The 12,128-nt window shown below is 44.2% G+C and overlaps 1 protein-coding gene across 2 annotated transcripts in view; it reads left to right on the top strand.

Annotated features, from left to right (window-relative positions):
- Positions 1-2,094: 2,094 nt before the first annotated feature.
- The window catches only part of LOC121090260 (CD2 associated protein), an 89,660-nt gene continuing 79,626 nt past the window's right edge, over positions 2,095-12,128 (top strand). For both annotated transcript variants that reach the window (XR_005828503.1, XM_040598608.1), the window contains exon 1: positions 2,095-2,318. Coding sequence is in view for 1 of the 2 variants with exons in the window: in XM_040598608.1 (XP_040454542.1) it covers positions 2,315-2,318 (4 nt within the window). In the remaining variant the exon portion in view is untranslated. The remainder of the gene's footprint in view (positions 2,319-12,128) is intronic.

Raw genomic sequence — 12,128 nt, 5'->3', positions numbered from 1 at the left:
GTTATCAAGACACATAAAAATAAAATAGAATTTCAGAAAGCCAGTGTCTTAGTCCAGAGCATAACAACTGAGAACCAGTGCTCTGCTCTCCAGCATGTTCTAGACTGAAGAGGAGGGCAAAGGTAGCTTTATGTCAGTATAAATATTCATTTAGGGCTGACCCAAAGGTAGTAATGATGCTTAAACAAACTGGAATGAGCTTTTGCCCTAGTTCAGACCAGCTTCCTGAAAGAAGGCTACATGAAGCCCTTTCAACTCTCTGTGAAGGCATACACTATGAATATTTCATTCTGTACCTCTCGTTTATGCATACTTTAGCCTTATGGCAGGGTTTAAAAAGGTAAGAATTGCTACATCAGGTCCAATTTATAATTCTTCTCATCCTTTATCCTCTTTTTAGCATGTAGCTCTTCAGAGGAAGTAGAAAAATACTCAAGAGAAGACAGATGAGGTTAATTCATCCTCGGGGAAGTTATTTTCTGAATTTTTGTTTGGAGTGACTTCAAACTCTAAGGATGATGTTTCCTTTCTGTCCCATATCTCTCCTTGCTACTAACTACTGTAAAACTGGTGTGTAGGCTGTATTTTTACAAAAAAATAGATTCTCCTTTTAAGGGAATTGCCATGGGGCCATTTATCAGCATTAAATGCTATACTTGCTTCAAGGTAATTCTAACTATCACTCGTACATGTCCAGTTCTGCTGTCAGAAGAAACAGAAGCATAATCTCCTCAAAGTAGAGTGAAGGAGATAAAATCACACAACCACTGTATGATCAGGTTCGAGGGGACCTCTGGCGATCATCTAGTCCAACCCCCTGATAAAGTAGGTTCTCCTAGAGCAGGCTGCAAATGTCATACTACAATAAGGTATAGCTTGTTTACATCCTCAGACTTCATATTTTGTCTTCAAGTACTCATTATCTGACTCATTTTCTGTTTATATTCCACGAGAAAGATGCTAAGCAAAAGCTGACTCCTGGAAATACTTGACATTCTTTTTAGGCTAATTTTGTCCTGAGCGTGGCTGAAATGGCTGATTTTGAACCACTCATAAAAGGATGTCTGCAGCAAGGAAGACAGAGTATTTTCATTTCAGAGAACCCTGCTGCGTTATATTCCCTTATTTTCATCAAAACCAGACCATGTTTACTTGTCCTTTTGGCCTTGTGGTCAGTGTTTTTTATTTAAATCGGTTTAGTTCTAAGTAGTCGTTTTCACTCATTCCCGAGTTTCCCACAAAAACCTAAACAGTGGCAGCCTGATATAGCTTTGAACACTTTCCTCCTTTATTAAACAAAAAAACACCCCACAACCAAACAAAAAACCCCAACAAAAAGCACCCCTACCCTGTAAACTCTTCAAAAGCAATGTACAAGTCCACAAACATGTTCATGAAGTTAGTAGCCTTGAAGACCAAGGTGACGGCCGGTTCCCTCCCCAGGCCTCCCTGCATGCACCCCTGCCACCTTCCTCAAGCCAGAAGCAATGGCCCGGCCCCTACAGCCAGAACCCACCCCATAGCTCAAGACTTGTCTGCCCAAAAGGGGCTCCCTGAAACCATCCCAGGGTGGGTGTTTCTGGCCAAGGGCCAGAGCCAAGAGCCTGCTGGGGAACGAAGTGGGGTACCCCCTAGATGCATGGGGCAGCCCGAGGGCCTCAGCGGGCCGAGGTTTTTACTGAGGGGCCGTGAGGCAGCTCCATCCCGCGGGGGAGCTGTGGGAGCACGGGCTGACGGCAGGGTCCTCAGCCTCTGTGGGAAGGGGCGCATCGCCCCTCAGGAGGCTAGCGGCCTTCCCTCAGGAGGGCCTGAGGACAAATGACTGCGGGGCGGCCGGGAGACAGGGCAGAAAACCGAACCGGGGAGGCAGGGAGAAGGGAGGCGGCAGCGGGCCAGCTCGGCACTCCCGCCGGCCGCTCAGGGGGCACAGCGGGCGCCGGGGGAGGGGCGGGTCCACGGGGCGTGGACGCGGCCGTGACGTCACCCCTCCTGGCAACGGCGCCACGGCGTGGGGGCGGTGGCGCTCGGCTCTCGCGGGATTTGGCGACCCCCCGCGGCGGGCGGGGCGGAGCGGGGGCGAGGCGGGGCGGGGGCGGGGCCGGGGCCGCCGGTGCCGGAGCTCGCCCGAGGCGAGGCGCGGCGGGAGGGGACTGCGGCTGCTTCTGCCCCTGCCTTTGCCCCGGGCCGCCGGCGGCTCGGAGCAGCCTCTTTAACGCCCGTGCCCGTAGCGACACGGATGGAGCCGCCGTGCCCGGCTTGAGCACGTCGGCGGGATCGGGAGTCGCTCCGTCGAGCCCGGGCGGGCGGGCGCAGCATGGGTGAGCACGGCGGGGAAGCGCTGCCGCGGCGGGAGGCGGCGAGGCTGGCCCCCTCTTCCCGCTCCCCAGGGGCCGCCTCCGTCGCCCTTTGTCTGGGGGGGGGGGGGGGGGGGCGCGGACCTGCGGTGCCCGGGGAAGCGCCGCTTCAGGGCAGCCGCCGGCGTGCCCTGGGGAAGCAGCGTCGCTGGTACCCGCTGCCCTGGCGGAAGGTGGCGGCCGGCGGAGGGGCTGGAGGAGCTGCCGCGGGTGCCCGGGCCCGGCAGGCCGGAGCCGGTGGCGGCAGGTGCCCGCAGGTGCTTGGCTGAACGCCGCCTCCCCGGCGGGACGAGGGGCGGCGAGAGGCCGGGGCCGCTCCCTCCTGTCCGACCTGGCCCGGGGGGCTGCGGCGGGGGCCCGGGGCGGCCGGAGGCGGGTGGCGGTGCCGGGGGGTGACAGGGTTTTCGGTGGGGAGAGCGAGGTTTGCAGCCGTATAGCGAGCATTGAGCCAGTGCTGGAGGGAGGGAGCTTGGTCTTGGTCGGAGGGGCTTGGTGAAGTTTTTCGGGTTATATCCAGCCCTTCTGGCTTCTTTTTTGTACCCAGCTTCAGTTTGAGCTGTGCCTACTCCCATTTCTCCACCAAGGTGTTGGCTTCAAAAAAGCAAGTGTACGACGACTCGAAGTATTTCTGTTTTCATGATGTGCCAGCTCAGGTTTACACTTGAAACAATCAGTTGTGCTGGGTCTGATTTTTAATGGAAGAGCCTCTGCACAGGGAAGTGTGAAAGACCGACTTCAACATCACTCTTCAGAGCCTTCTTTCCTTATACAGGATGCCCCCACTGGGGTCCAAAGAGCTCCGTTGACCATTTTATCTGCCTCTGTTACCTCCACTCGCGTTGCATCCCTTGCTGTGCTGTCCTGTATAATAACATCAGCCGCTTAATGCCCTTCTGGAGGGGTGTGTGCAGGCGTGCGTGTGGTGGGGGCTTGCCTGCCCTGTTTGAAGAGGGCTGCGTGTGTGTGCTTATGCTGCTGTGTGCAAACATGCTATGTTTAAGTGGAATTGAAGCCTTTTAGGTGGAAGGATACCTAGGTTTTGAATAGCTTTGCTTCCTCCCCCTTATGCATTAAAAAAAAAAAGGGGGGGAGAAATGCGGGGTGTGTAGATCAAACGTGCAGTTAGTGGACCGATAAATGTTCCTCCTGACTTGTGTTCCTCCTGATAATAAAGACGTGCTCTCAGTTTTTTCATCTCAGTGAAAGTTGTATTACATGATCAAAGCACACTTAAAATGAAGTCTGAAAATATAGAGTGAAATTGGTGTTCTAGGTTCTGATACAAGCCAAACTCTAAAAAACTCACTTTTTGATGCTTCTTTTGGTTATTCAGAATAGGCAGGAATTATTTATTGTTTCTTTCTGGGTTGCGTTGCCTTACTTGCAAGTGAGAAGCATCTGTCCAGGTCATTGCAGTGGCCTGTGATGGTAGTTTGTAAATCATAAAGTTTTAGTGTGCTAGTTAAACTTTTTAAACTCGGACTGTGTAATGCTGAAATACCTGAGGATTTATTTATGGTAGGTCTGGGTTATTAGTGTACAGTTAGAAATACTGTAAACACTGTTAATAAAGGACTGAGTCCAGCTTATGACTAATGGTTACTATAGTTTTATATTTCATGGGTTTTTTTCCTTTCCTTTTTTTAAGTGTGGCTTGGTTCTCTGTCTCTTCTGATTACAGTAGTGAGCATGTTATTACTGCTGCAGAGGTGACTGAATTGACAATACTGTGTCAAGTATTGTTATTGCATGGGTGGTTACAGCAATTTGTGTGCAGTGTAGAACTGTTTCTGCCAGAACATTGGCAAACCTCTATAAATGATTGCAGAATGATCCTAGAACCTTTTAGATAGATTTTCTGTGAAGGTGTCATCCTTTATTCAGATTTTCAAGCGTTACTCTCTTGTCACCAAAAGTAGGGAGAAATGTACTGTAAAACATCTCTAAAAATAAGAGTGGAAAAAGAACTAACTGTAGTTTGCACTGCACTCACTATATTTAGTGATGGCCTCACATTTAACTTTAGAGGTCATTATTTCATTATTTTATTATTGACGTCATAGTAGACCTGGCTCTTGATAAGAGATTGTTTGTCTTGTATGTCAGCTTATGGAAGAGATTTTACATGTAAGAGGTGGCATGGAGGGGGCTGTTGGGATATCTGTTTGACAAACTCAAGGGTTTCCGAGATTTATGGAGAAGTAAGAACGGGGCGTGTGAGGAATGACTGTGGAGGAACCAAAAGGAGAAGGGCAGAAATACAAAATGCCTTGGAATAAGTTCTTCACATTCTTGTAGTGATTGGACATTAATGTTGCAAGAGCGTGTGTCATTCAGGCACTTGAAAGATGGGGAGGAGGATGTTGTCAGAGGTGACAAACACGACACTATTAACTGGTAACTAAAGTACTAGTAATGCGGTAATGCCCTGTTAAGGGCTTAGGCTTTGTCATTGTAATTACTTGCCTTCTGTACTAGATAAGTCACATGGATTCAATATATGGTTCTACAAATAGAGAAATAGTTTAATTAAAGGGGAAAAAGTGTTCAGATGTTCTGTGGAAAAACTTTGAATTACCTTTTTGCTGTCTTGGGTTGATAGCCACTTGGAGGTAGAATTCTGTGTATTGTAAGATCTGTCTGGTTTACTTTAATGGCCCAAAATTAGATTATTTTACTAATTGTAGTTGAGAAAGTGTTTGACTGTATAACTTACATGTTAACAAGAAGGTTGCGCTAAATTTGCAGTGTCCAACTGATTTTTATATGGCTTTACAGCTAAAGAGTGAAGTATTCCAGCAACAGTTAATAAATTGCCACAGTGGTTCACTGAAACTTACTGGACTTCTGTCAGTATCTACTTCGCTATATGCATTTCTCCCCCCTTCCCCCCCCCCATCCCATCCCCTTTTTATTTCCAAAAATTTGTGCAAGTTTTGATTTGTGGTGCTGAGAAGTTAGTACATTTGAATTTCCTGGATTTTAGCTTTAGAAAGTTTTATAACTTTGGAATACTTTAAGAAGCCAGACATACTTTTTCATTGCTAACAGAATGAGTATAAATATACATAAATATATTTGTTTTACAGAAACTATTTAGTAAGTTTATCGGGCATTAAACTTGCATGACACCTTTTGCTTTCTTTACCTTCATGTTGGCAACAGAAAAAAATCTAGAAGGGTTTTGTAAGCAGGCTGAGTGCTTGTAACATAGTCACATGGACAGTGACAGACTGTTGCAGTATTGACTAGTAGTATTAGAAGAACCAATCAAAACATTACTTCAAGGTTTGCTCTCTCATTTGAGGAAAAAAACCCAACAAACCAACCAAAACTAAACACACACCACCACCACACCCACCCCACCCCACCCAAAAAAAAAAATCACTCCAGACACCCCCCAAACATATGGGATAGGATAAATGAAGAGTCCTTCCACTACTATTATTCATAGTAAAATACTGAAGAATGAGTTATTGGAAGTAAAATTTTTTGCAACCCTTTTCTACTGGGGCACTTGATGATTGTAATGTTGACAGACCCATTGTATTTGTACTGGCAATGTTGAGCAAAGTGCTGTCTTACAGTTTTCCTTATTCTAGGCAAAACTATAAGGGAAGATGATGGAAAGTTGACCTCTGGAAGAGAGGTGCCTAAGCCACTGGGAAAACAAGTTACAGTAACTGAGAAGGGTTGGTGGGTACTGGGTTTGGGTTGAGGTGGAGGAGAAATCCCATCAAAAAGTGCTAGAGATTCTGTCAGCTCAGCTCTTGCCTTTTCTGTTTTTCCAGGAATGTAAGAGCTGCTATGCTAAGTCTTGTCTTTGGGGCAGGTAGGAAGGAAGAGGATAGGGAAAGCAGGCAGGTCCATCGTGGAATGTTGTTTGTTTTTAAGTAAGACACATGGTCTGGCAATTAGTAATTGCTCAAAAGTGTTTGTAGTTTCACTGGACTTTTTTTATAGATGGGGATAGGCTATCAGGGACTTGTACAAAGGGGGCAAAGAGGCTCTTGCCCTCCACAGCTACCTGTGGCAGTGAGAGTCCCTGTTTAGCATGAATGGGTGTGTGTGTAGGAAAGATGTCGTTTTCGCATGAGGCTTTTTCCCTAAAGCTGCTGCTCATTCTGCCTAATTCCTTTGTATTTTTGAGAAATGGTGGGTGATTGGTGGCTTCAGACTGAGAAGTCTCCCCACGTCTGCTTTCCTTGTGTGCCAGCCATTCTGGGTGCTGGTCACCTTTACTGGATGGTTATTTTAATTTTGATAGCACTTTCATCGTGGAGAGTTCTTGAGACTCTGTATATGTTATTCAAGACTTAACTCCATGCAGGAGTGTAATTATTTGCTGTCCTGGCTTCTTTTATTCTCCTATCAGTTCTTAGAGGTTTTGTTTCAGCTAGGTAGGGTCTTCCCTTTGGAGTCTCTTCACTTTCACTGGCTGCCTTCGCCACGTTGTCTGCCTGTATTAGGCTTTTTTGTCCCTTAGTGATTTTTTTGTTGCATAAACACAGGAAGTGTGTGGTCAGGCATGCTGCACTGTCTGGGACTAAGTGAGGTGGCTGCCTGGGCTGTCCCGCTCTGGCTGTCATCGCTTTGCTCTTCCCCATCCATTTTGCTTCCTTAGGGGTGCTGTCACATGTGACTGCTGCTCTAGTATTTCCCTGACCCAGTTTCATAAAAGTGCTTTGCTAGGAAAGAGCAGCAATGAAAGTGCCTAAAGTGACTTAGGTCGTCTTGACAGATGTGGGTAAGTTGATCAGGTGAAATTTGTTACTAGTAGTTCTGGAATGTAGCAATTTCTAGCAGCTAGTCCAACCTGTGATTGCCCCCTGGGCACTTAAAACTTGTCTCTGGTCCACTACAAGGGGTTAGTCCTTTTCTTCTGTTCCTTTAAAGTCTGGTGATTTGATTTTTTTTTTTTTAAGCTGGCTTCCTAGATTTTGTGATGTAGTTAAATCAAGCTTTTCCTTCTGACACTCTTCCTTTCCATGAATGTTGCTTTTCTCTTCTGCTCTGAATTGTGAATTTGCTAACGATGTAAAATGTGCCCTGCTCACTGTGAAGGGGATGCTTGTGTCTTTGCTGTCCCTTATCTTCTTGGACGTGCAGTGATGAGAAATAGTTTTACATAACTTTGTCACTGTGATGGTGCGAGCATCATACTTGCTGCTTGCACATAGCCCTTGGCTGTCCTGTCAGAGTCCTAAATCAGACTGAAGGAGAAGTCACAGTATGTGTCTGTCTGCCAAATGAGTTAAATCTTTCCACTTTTGGGGGTGATGTACACTGGAGAGAATATAATATGAGGTCATTTAGAATATGGAATTAACTTAAAGGAATATGTATTGCCTATAGCATGCTTAAAGTATTATTAGGCAGGGTTGCTTTCAGTGGAATAAATTAGAATCTAATATTTTGAATTATTAAAAAACCCCACCCTTTTCCTTTAATTTCAGCAATTTGGACAGTGCTGACTTGCGATGTTACAATCGCAAGGAGAGGGTTGCAGCTGGAGCTCTCTGTTGAAATCTGGAGAAGGAAGCGAGGATCTGTCTGCTTGTGTGCCTTAGTGCTGTAAAGTTTTGTAATTGTAAATTTAAACTCAAAATTTGACATTGTTAATTAAACAAACTAAAAATTAATTTTATCACCTTTATTGCTTAAACCAGATAAAGTATTATTTTAAATTATTGAAATGGCTTAAGCTTATGCTATTTCCTTAGCAGTATCTAAATTGTCACAAACATGATACTTTTTGGCAGTAGAAGAATATATAAATGTTTTTTCTTTTTCTTTTTTTTTTTGCTTCCTTTGAATAGATTTTTGTGGATTTGAGTTACTAATGATTTTTATTTTAGTTTTAAGGAAGGCGGTTTTGCCCAAGATCCTGGAAATTTGCCTGATTTACCATTTAAAGAAGACTCTTAACTCATTAGTTTCTACTTCTTGGATAAAATTACGAAGTGGTCAGTCTTAGTCAAATGCTTTTGACTGTATATGTAGCGTGATCTTTGTAAGCTGGTGCTGAAACAAAATCTCATCCTTCACTTGCTTCTGGCTAGTGTGTATTGTCCTCTTCCCTTCCTTGTACAAGCTGAATCTTTTGAAACTTCCCTGTTTTTCTGGATTAGTTTTCAGCCAGGTTGGCTCTCTAGAAGCTGAGACTAAGCTCATGGTTGCAAAAAGTGAATGAAAGCAGGATGAGGATGCTATTTAAGAGTGGTGTCAGCTGCAGCACATTTACAGCAGTTGTCAGAGTTGTGCCTGGTAGAAATTACTGTCTTCCAGTTTTAGCTCTTTGGTTCAATTGTGGATTTATTTGATTTATTTACCTGTTTGCCTTAATTCTGCTTAATATTTTTTATTTTCCAAGCTACATTGTTTCTTAATTTTTCAGGAAAGATACGAAAGAAGAACAATAGCAAACTTCCTGGGATGGTTCAAGTTACTTCCACTCAATGAATTTTTGGGACTGGGGAGAGAAAAGCCTCCCACTTTCACTGCTTGAAGAAATGAAACTGCTTAATTTCATAAAGGTTTCACACTCTAGTAAAGGAGAATCATATCACTCAACTCTGTACTTGTAGCTTTAGTTATGAAAGGATTAGTTTTAAGGTTGCTTTGTGTGTAATTTCTGTTGTCCTGGAGTCATTCTGTGTGTGCAGTTTAACTCTGTGCTTCAGCGGAGATCTCTTTAAGCTGCTGCTGAACAAGGTAGAGCTTTGTGATGCTTCCTCCTGGCTTGCTATGGCCCTGGTGGTTGTGAGTCCGCAGTGTGAGCTGACAAGCTGGCTGGTGTGGAAGAAACTCATGTGCCAGGTTTGCCATTGTGTCAGCAAGCTGAACGGCCTTATTCTGACTGCACAGTCATTAGTGCGTGTGCAAGAAAGTGGATGGGACTGTATTTCAGGAGCCAGGGAATGGAGAGCGTTTCTTCTCTTCCATTGTAGCCTGCAGTTACTTTGCACTTGGTCCAAGCTGAAATTTCCTGAGTTTCTACTGAGTGTCTATATTAATTGCTCTCCCTAAGTGTTCATGATCCCGCAAACCGATTATTTTATAGCTTTCTTGTTCCTGATCTTTAAAATGCTTTTCAAGTCCTTGTCATCCTCCCCATCCATTTTAAGCCAGCCAAGTGTCCTTTTTAAACTGTGCCTCTAACTTGCTTTCTTTTTAAAATGGGCTTAATAATACCTTTAAAGAGAAAATAGTTCCTAAACAGCTAGAACTTATTATTTTGGTGGCTTTTTCTATTTCTGTGGATTTTGGTTTTGGTTGTACTCGGTGATATGTATGTTTTGAGAAGACAGCTTACCATAGGATGTAAAAAATAATATACCTCTGTCCTATATTCTGTTTTTCTGCAGTTGGGCTGGATGGTAATGTTCCCATCACTTATGCTTTTATGGAGTTTGGCTTATTTAGTACTGTCATAAATCAGTAAATGCAAGATCAACTAGAAAAGTCTGCCTAAAACTTAAGGGAAATTATATTGCTGTTTGCACTCATTTTAACATCTGAATGTTTCTGTCTGGGAAGTTACTGACTACTAGAACAAATTGCCAAGGGAAGTGCTAGATCCATCATTTCTCGATACGGTCAATCCCCTGGATGATGCTCCTATCAGTGCATTCTTTAGTCTTCCCTTTTGGCAGATTTAGTGATCATGTGTCCTTGGGATGATCTAGTTCAAGACACTGGCCAGGGTTGAATCCAGCTGGAAAAGAACCAGCTGGCTGATTTGGCAGCAAACTAAAACCGGCACACCCTGGAGCAGCAGAACTGTGGAAGCACAAGGGAAGAGGCAGCAGTATGGAAATGAATAGGGAGAGAGCGTGCAGGGTCACTACTTCATCCTCAGATTGTTGAAATCACTCTAAGAAACTCTATATTCTCTGTAAATGACTAAAGCAACTGTTCCTGAAAAGCAGAACCCATCGGTTTGGTTTCCTAACTGGTTAAGTCAAGAATATTCTTTTCTCCAGAGTTTTTTAGTACAAGACTTCAAATTTAGCTAGATTTGCAAGCTGCCTGGGAGTGTCGGCAGAGTTTCAGATGTTTGAAACCTCAGTGTCCCAGATAACACTTGTTTTTGTGTTCATCTGAGTTAGTGCTATTCTGAAGCCAGGTAAGATGAGATGCGGTTCTGAAATTGGGGCAGTGGAAGTGCTGAAGGGAGTAAGTCTTTTGTAGGCATGAGAACAAAACCATATACATTAATCCCATACTATCATGGGTATGGTAGATAAGGATCTTTCAGAAAAGTTATTGTAAACTGTGCTGTTTTGCTCATGAAAGTGCTTCATTTTTGTGACTCAAGTTGTGTGTGGTACAGAAAATATACCTTGCCCTTCAGCACTGGGAATGAGAGTTTGTGGAGTGGAAGACGATAGTTAAAAACATTACATTAATATTTGCACATTATGAGAAGCCTAAGTATAATAGGATCTGCTTTTCCAGCATACCAGTTTCTGTGTAAGGATGGTGGTGAAGGGAAATTGGAAACTGTCTGGGGTTAAACCCTTTGCAGTTTGAGGAGAACTTGAAGACATTTCTTGTAACTGTGTGTGCTATAGGGTTGTATGTGAATTAACAGTGTGGTGGTTCTCAAGTGAAAGCACAGTTGAGAGTGCATAAAATTGCCTCCTAATTTTCATGTGTTCATCATCTTACTAGATGCTTATTTTGTGGAAAGAGGGTTTCCTCTTTCAGTCTTAGTACTGTGTCCTTTCTGGGAGAGAATCATAAAATATATATATGGATTGCAAGGTAAATGGCATCTAATGAATAGGTAGCAGAAGAAAGCCTGCCCTGGTAGATAACTAGGACCAGGAATCCTCAGGCTTGGTGAGTAGGAGATGAAATAAAGCTGTTTATGAAATATGAGATGTGCTGTCAATAGAATAAAACACAGCCTGCTATCTCCATGCAGCAAGAAAGCTGTTTCCTATCAAGACAAGAGTTTCTGGGGCTTGCTGTACACTGCTGCATCATGCTTTTGCAGTTCTGAGCAGTGGTTGAAGTGGTAAAACCCGAACTGTGTTTTTTAACAAGCTGAGGTTATATTGTTGATTTTTCTCTCCTCCTGATTTTTTTTTTTTTTTTTTTAATGTGTGTGTAGTTGAGTCACCAGGGTTGTGGTTGGTAGTGGTGAAATATGTGGGGACAGTCAAAAGGATTTCCTTAGTGTTTCTGAAATCCAAACTACTACTTCAGGTGAATGTGGTGAGAACAGTGGAGGTGAGGGTTAGCTTTCTATGAACTTGCGTTTGGGTGCTTTGTCTCCTGACTGAAGTGACTGCTATCCCTTGCCCCAGACAGCTTTTCATAACCTCCCATAAGGCATCAGCTCCCTCCTCAAATTCTTCAAATACCAATCATTCTGTGTTACTATCAATTAGCTCTGCAAGACACAGCACATGCTGTAGCTGCTTCCAAGCTGCATATTTGATGATTAGCCAGCCATCAGGTTATAAGAGCAAGAGTCTTTGGGCAGTGGTTTGGGTGCCTCAGTGCTGACTCTGGGGGGTGGGGGGGTGGGGGGAAAGTGCAGCTCTTATTTTTGGAATGCTACTCTTTTGGCATGTTTCAACCAAATAGCTGCACAGGGAAAGAATTATCAGGAGTGAAGCAGGATAGGCTGATAGTGGCTTGTGTGAGCCTGGTTTCTTCAAGTGCTCAAGATGATGTTCCTATACCTAAAAAAACCTCCACAGTGAATGCAGTGGGGGATAGTTGATGTGCTGCAGCAGTACTGGGGGAATGGACTGACCG

This window comes from Falco naumanni, chromosome 6 (genome assembly GCF_017639655.2).
Source record: "Falco naumanni isolate bFalNau1 chromosome 6, bFalNau1.pat, whole genome shotgun sequence".
NCBI lineage: Eukaryota > Metazoa > Chordata > Aves > Falconiformes > Falconidae > Falco > Falco naumanni.
Note: the sequence above shows the minus strand (reverse complement) of the source record. Positions and strands in the feature narration are given on the sequence as shown.